At 37.8% G+C, this 7,136-nt stretch overlaps 1 protein-coding gene across 1 annotated transcript; it reads left to right on the top strand.

Moving 5' to 3' along the window:
• Positions 1–1,709: 1,709 nt before the first annotated feature.
• On the top strand, positions 1,710–4,910 carry fgf19 (fibroblast growth factor 19). The gene is made up of 3 exons (XM_030766765.1): positions 1,710–1,978; positions 2,478–2,581; positions 3,559–4,910. The coding sequence occupies exons 1-3, from the start codon at positions 1,765–1,767 to the stop codon at positions 3,883–3,885; spliced, it is 645 nt and encodes a 214-aa protein (XP_030622625.1). The 5' UTR covers positions 1,710–1,764; the 3' UTR covers positions 3,886–4,910.
• The last annotated feature ends 2,226 nt before the right edge of the window (positions 4,911–7,136 follow it).

Below are 7,136 nucleotides of genomic sequence, written 5' to 3'. Positions count from 1 at the left end.
TTTATAATCAATATACAGTGTCCAAAGATTACTGTCTACATTTGGCTTTAGATGTGCTCATCAGGTGTGACACCCAATAAAAGCACTCTCTCACATACAGCAAATGTACATCTAAATGGTTTCAAATAGCCTAACTCTAATCGTAAATATTTCACAATTATATGAAGTATAATTCATAGTTACAATTTTGTTATTTCACTGTTCGCTATTTGTTTTTGTTTTTTTTCTTTTTGTTTGTTTAGTGCAAACAGGGCTGCAGTTTTTCTAACAGATTAATAGATGGATTGAATTGACAGACCGCATAGGACTTTGACTGAATTATTGTCATCCAAGAATTATGAGGCTCTAAATATATTCGGTTTAACAAATAGTAATTTAGCCCTTAAAAAGCCTACTCCTACGTATTCCTGGACACTCTTGTGTTCTTTATGCAAGTAAACAGATTTTTCATCAAAGGAAGGAATCGATACGAGTGCTTCTGAAAATGATTAAGGAGCGCCATCTACTGATCGGTGTCCGCAGCCTTTAGTTTGTGCGTTATTTTTAGAGCGTCCGACGAACAATTTGACACCAGAAACTATTCAAAAGAAAAATGCCACAGAGTTTGAAATATGTACTAGTGCATGATAAGTAAGTAAATGGAATTTCACAGTTTAAGATTCCCTAGCCCCCCAATAATGTTCCCGTGAACTGGACACAGAAGAGACCGTAGGCCTGTGTATTTACACTGAGTGGCGCACATCACCCTGAAACGTAGACCTCCACAGAGGTTGCATTTTCATGAATGAGAATATTTACTCAGCATTACTCTTTAACTACAATGTAAATTGAACGGCCCTCCATTGGATCCAGTGGTTCAAAAAGATGCGTACGACGTGAAAAGTAAATAACAGTGGAAACTGTTGTGTTATTTGATACATTTGACCTAGCCGGACAAAAACTGCAGCTTTGCAAGACCTTCAGTTTCCTTCTCTATACTAGCGTGTTACCCTTAACTGAAGCTATCTCGTTTACTGATGTTGCTAAGAACGAACTCCCGACACCTAAAGTGGGCTAAGCCACAGCCATATCAGCCACAACTGTGAGTAACAGGAACAAGCAGGCTAGACGTCTTTCATTCAGAGATCTCGCATCTAGGTAATTACGGGAAGTAGGCTAAATCTAATAACGTGTACTCACGAAACTGTCGCGTAGCCTATGGATAGGCTGCGTAAGTGGTACCAAAATTCACTCAATGAGCTTCACAGCCTACATTTCTTGGTTACATGCTAAGGTGTTTTTAGAAAAACTTAATTGGAAAATTCGCCCACCAGCATTTAAGCTGTAGAACAGCCACGACTGATCAGCCATAAAAATCAACACGAATAATGTATCATGATTGAGTTATTGACCTAAATTAACCTCTACAATTTTGTCTGCCAGAAACTACCATAGGCCTTTGTCATTTTTGGAGCTAGACTGAGTCCAAAATCTATTTAGTTGATGTTTCATAATTGGAAATGATTGAAGTCTGTCGCGCAACCCCTCATCACACACACACACACACACATACACACACACCCTCCTCCCCTGTTGACTATCTGTTGGATGTCAAGTGGGGTGTGTTATGATGCCGTTCTCAGAACTGGCAGAGAGGAAAGCATTATCGATTGAACTGATAAGGGGAACATTTAAAAGTCAGTTGCAGAGGACAATCTGAATTTGCAAACCCCGCTTTTAAGTTAAACACTTCGCATCTGCGTCTTTCCTCAGGAATACACCGCGATGTTTCTCATCGTCTTCCTCGCATTCTGTGGTACTAATTGCTTATTTATTACTGGGGTGGGCAGTCTCCCGTTACCCGACTCTGGGCCCCTTATAGCCAATGACTGGGGCCAGTCAGTGCGACTAAGACACCTTTACGCAGCCAGACGAGGGCTTCATCTGTTGATAGGCAAGGACGGCAAGATAGAAGGATCGCCCCTACAAAATCCTTACAGTAAGTAAGAACCAAAATACAAGAACTGGTTACTTATACCGTGCAGACATTGACTGCTGTAACCCCTGCATTTGGTTGGTGGCTATAGAACTCATGAAACGGCACTCATTTACTTTCATAAAATCACCGATCGACTATTTTTTAACTGTGGGCTATGAAGGTCAAGATAATGCCTTCAGCCCATGGCGCGATGAATGATTAAGAACAGTGAGTGTTAGCATAGTTACATTTTGGCATATTGTTCTCTTGCGTGTCTTCACTCAGTGCGGTTTTGTTGCGCATTGTATAGCATCCTTTGCTAAGAAAGGAACAACTTGTAAGTGGAAGCTTAAGCACGCTTAATGAATTGTTCCTCTTTGAGACATACTGTCTGTGATGTAAAGTAATGCACTGTAATCATGACATTGTGCAAATTTAGCTTACAAATCGAGCAAAGTGGACTTTCCTTGCCGGCCGTCTTTCAACTGAACATAAATAACACTGACAAATATTTTTCAAGGTTTGGTGGAAATTACTCCCGTCGACGTGGGTTTTGTCGCCATCAGAGGAGTTGCAAGTTCCCTTTATCTGTGCATGGAACGGAATGGGAAATTATACGGATCGGTACGTATCAAGATGTGTCCTGAGGCAAATACGTGTGTTTGTCCTTAAACTATATTAAATTACGTATAGCACATACTTTTGTAGGACTATTAAATGCATTAGTTTAGGATTTTGTTCGTAGTCTTACGGAAAACGTCGTAGGCTATATAAAGTAGGTTATTTGGGCTTGTCAACATGTTGCTCTGGCCGGGGGTTCATTCCTCCCTATGCCAGAGCCAAGATCATCATATTGGAAGATGTAAAAGAACAGTGAACATAATGAGCTTTTTGCACAATCGGTTGATTTGACTCAGACACGTTTATCATGGGGCGGACATCAAGGTGGAAACTGCATTAACAGTTTAGTTTGTCCATGTCGGTATTCTTATTCACATATTCACATACTCATTTGTAGACAAGGGATTTCACTTAATTAGAGCTTCTGATTTAAGTAGGCTACTGGCTATAAGTTTATCCATTCAGGAACAGTGCTACCATGGAAGAGCAGAAGTATTTTAAAGTAAAAACAAATGACATAGATGCTTGCTGTGGTACCATTGTCTCTGAAAAGTCCGCCCTCTGTATGAGATTTAAGAGAAGAAATGGTTTTGATCCAATGAGAGAAAGATATATTTAAACCTTTCAAACCTGAAATGATAGTAAGCACCTGCTAACAGCAGGTTGAGGCGGGCCATTTTCATTGTTAAAATAAAAAATAATTAAAAGAAACAAAAAAAGTCTGCAATATGCTGATCTGAGTAATTTCACAGCAGCAACCTTTGCCCAGAATGTTTGCGTTGCCAAAACCTCAATGAAAAGAAACGGCAATAACAACCTTGGCCTCTCTGTGCACTGTGCAAACAGCCATCGAAGAACTTAAAGCTGGCTGCATAAACTGTGGTAAAAAAAGAAAAATGTGTGGCAGACATGTGCTGTTATGATATTCTCCAAGAGAGGTTTTTAAATTCCATCTCACTCTAGTCTATATTTCTTTTTAGTCCATCTACATGAAAGATGACTGCTGTTTTGTAGAGCAAATTCTACCAGATGGCTACAACATCTACATCTCACACAAGCATGGGACCCTTGTAAGTTTGAATGGAATCAGGAACAAGACCCAAAGGAAAGACCTAGGTGCTTTCTCTCAGTTTCTGCCCATGACAAGTACACTGTCACTGGAGACCATGGACAAATATTTAGGGGATCTGGACATACGAATTGAGCAACAGCAAAATCTTCAGTCTGGCCTGGAATTAGACAACATGGATCCCTTCAGAAAAGTCTCCCAAATAGTTATTCAAAGCCCTAGTTTCAACAAAAGATGAGATGATGAGATGTTGATCAGAAGGATCATCTCAGTCATTTCCAGAAGGGGAAGTATGAAGCACCATTTCAAATCTACACATGTGAGGCAGAAGAGATCGGCCCTACCATGAACCTCGAGCATAAAGGAAGTCTCTCCGTGAGACATTACACACACTGGCAGGAGGCTTGTGTCCAAGACATACATTCCTAGATGGAGACACAAGCAGTGGTTATTTAGAGGAAGTGAATGCTTCAAAAAGATACTAAAGCACTCCAAATGTCAAGGCTTGTGAAGAACATTTAAATGAAGCTTCAGGTGAAGCATTTTTTTTTTTATGCTGAAGAAGTTATTTATCAATATGTTTTACTTGTCTTACAAGTTGACAGCAGAAATATTTAGTACTATTACATAATAGGTGCATCTTAACACCGAGAATGATAAGAGGAAATTGTTATGAAATGACAACACTAATAAAAATGTGCTATCTGTTTAAAGTGTGACCTTTCCAAAATGAAGCATCTGGTGTTTTACCACTCTTTGAACTCTACTGATGTAATACTGAATACGAACTTAGAAACTATGATCATAGCATGTCAAATCCAATACATATGTGTCTTCTTGAAAATTTAAAATGAGAGAATATCAAAAGCTAATTTATTCAAAGGTATTCATAATCAATGACACAGCAACATAACACTCACAAAACATAGTAGTATATTGAACAGAGAACATGTGGATAGTTATTTGCCAACTATGTAGTGAGAGCCCAATGTTTTCTGTTCAAACGTAATGTATAAAAGATACACACTGTAGGCTCTCAAAGAAAATGAGACAAAATATCATTGAACAAACAAATAAATAAGAAGGTAAAAACTACATGAGGCTCATTGTACCATCAGCAAATAACAGCCATCATGAACTTGGTCATACACATAAACTTGGTGAAAAGAAATCGAAATTGCAGTTGTTTACTCAGTTTACTCAACTGATGTTCATTATATTGTTTTATATTATTAAATAACATTAAGTGAAGAATAATGTGGTCTAAGTTGAGTTCACTAGGTTAGTTGCAAAAACAGGAATATCTCTATGTGTTGTGGTATACATAAATAATTGTATCTACTATATTTTAAATAAAATGAGATTTTAAAAAAATTGAGGACAAAAACTTTTGTTATATTCTGTTTTAACCCAGGTATTTTAACCACTTCAAAATGAATCCAATCTCTTTGCACTCCACATGTATTACAATGGAAAAGTCCATATTTGATTTAGATATAATCAAGATTTCTATTTATTATTATTATTATTATTATTATTATTTTACTAAATAGCTAGTATCAAACATTAACATATAAAAGAAAATAGAACAAAACAAAATGCAGCACAGTTGAATGTCTTTTGGGTGAACAGAGCTAGCCACAAAGTTGTAACTGTTTAAGCCACTGATATTATGAGGAATAATTAAGAAGAATGTGGAATAATCAAGAAGAATGAGGAGAAAAAAACACTTATTATTTTAAACACTGAAATAGATATTAGTGAATGCTGTTCTCTCTTTCTTCTTTCTTTCTTTAACTAAATTTCTTTATTTCTGCCACTAATCTTGCACAAGAAATGCCAGCATTTGGTGTTTACTGATGACGATGGAAAAAACATTGCCAGGAGCTGCGCCAGAATCTTCAGTACGTTTCTAATTTGGTGAGGCTATGAAATATGGTGAAATCTTATAGGCCTATGTAGATGACCATGACTTACAGTTTACATTGTTTTCATGAACGTTAAGCCGTTCATTGACTAAATCTTACCCTGTCGAATGGGCATTGTTACCCTGAAAACGGCACTCCCATCAGGTTAGGGATACTTCACTACAGGATGAAAGCGATCGCTCAGAGTGGCTCACTACTCCTTGGCACTTATCGTCCTAACAGATCCGTCAGAACCCATGACAAGAGCTCGGGCTTGTAGGTCTCTTTTGGCTTGCGCTATATGTGCACTCATCCACCGTTTGAGAACACGGGGAAAGATGACTCATCTGACCATAAAAGTATTTCCATTGCAAATTATACCAACGACCATGCGTTTTTTCACCACTTTAAGTGTAATAAATGTGCATATTCCATGATAATGTATACTCTTTTGTTCCCATGCGACGATAACTGATTTTTGGGACGAAAGACCGCGACTGGTTAGCTCCTCTCATTAATACGTTTGCCAAACTGCGCATCTTATCATGCTGAATCACATTAGCTGACGGCCCTGATCGTCTGACCTATCACTTGAGTTCTTTGTCCTTTTCGTCAGTTCACCGGTTTAGGGGGGCTGTCCAGGCCATGACACTGACAAAAAGAAGGTACGGAGACCACAATCAGAGACATTTCTGATAATCTTCATGTAACAGTGCCGTAACAATAACATAATTTTGGAGTACAATTCTGAACTATGCTCTATTTTATGTGTGAATGGGACATAGGTTTAATCTTTTAATCTCAGTTGACAGTCTAATACCTGCAGTAGCAGCTGAAATAAACACGGACAGCCCAGTCACGTTTATAAATGTTGAAGAATCAGGAATGTGAACCGTTTCTTAAAGTTCTGCACAAATGTATTTCAATTAGGTCTAACCTGTATTTAAAGCCATCAAGTTCTTTTCCTTCTCGCATGGTGGCCAAAAGGAAGAAAGAGGCAACCATGCGAGCCAAGCCGTTTTATTCTTGAACTGAAGTCTCATGTGAACAACACACGTACAATACAGGCTATTTAATGTACTCCAGCATTTAATTATTTTGTCAGTTATCCCGGAAGCAGCCCCGGTGTGTAGACTACTTTGGGAATCATAAGGATTCCTCCGTCGTAGAAAATACCGAGAAATCTTCAGTTATCATATGGCTCCCTCTACTGCTTGATGTATCTTATTGCATTGTGAGCCTACATCATTTGGCAATGTTTTCATTACTGCATGGCACAATATTTATTTTGACGCTAAAGTTAATCTGTAGGCTAATTTAAAGTGCGTTTCAAATAAAAAAAAAAAGAAAGAAAAAGAAAAAAAATCTAAATTTGTCAAATACAGCTACGCCTGATTATTAAATAAGACTATCATTGCCAACAACAGGAAGTCTGTTATTTGAAACAGGACTGTCTTAAATAAAATGAGATTTGTTGATCGTAGAAAAGACAGAAAAGAGTAGTTCTTGTGTATATGTAAAAACAAGACATTTTAGAAATTTAAATGAGAAAAGTGTGAAATAACCACAACCGAAACGCAAA

This window comes from Chanos chanos, chromosome 2, assembly GCF_902362185.1.
Source record: "Chanos chanos chromosome 2, fChaCha1.1, whole genome shotgun sequence".
NCBI classification, from domain to species: domain Eukaryota; kingdom Metazoa; phylum Chordata; class Actinopteri; order Gonorynchiformes; family Chanidae; genus Chanos; species Chanos chanos.
The sequence above is the reverse complement of the archived record's forward strand: the minus strand, read 5'-3'. Positions and strand labels throughout refer to the sequence as shown.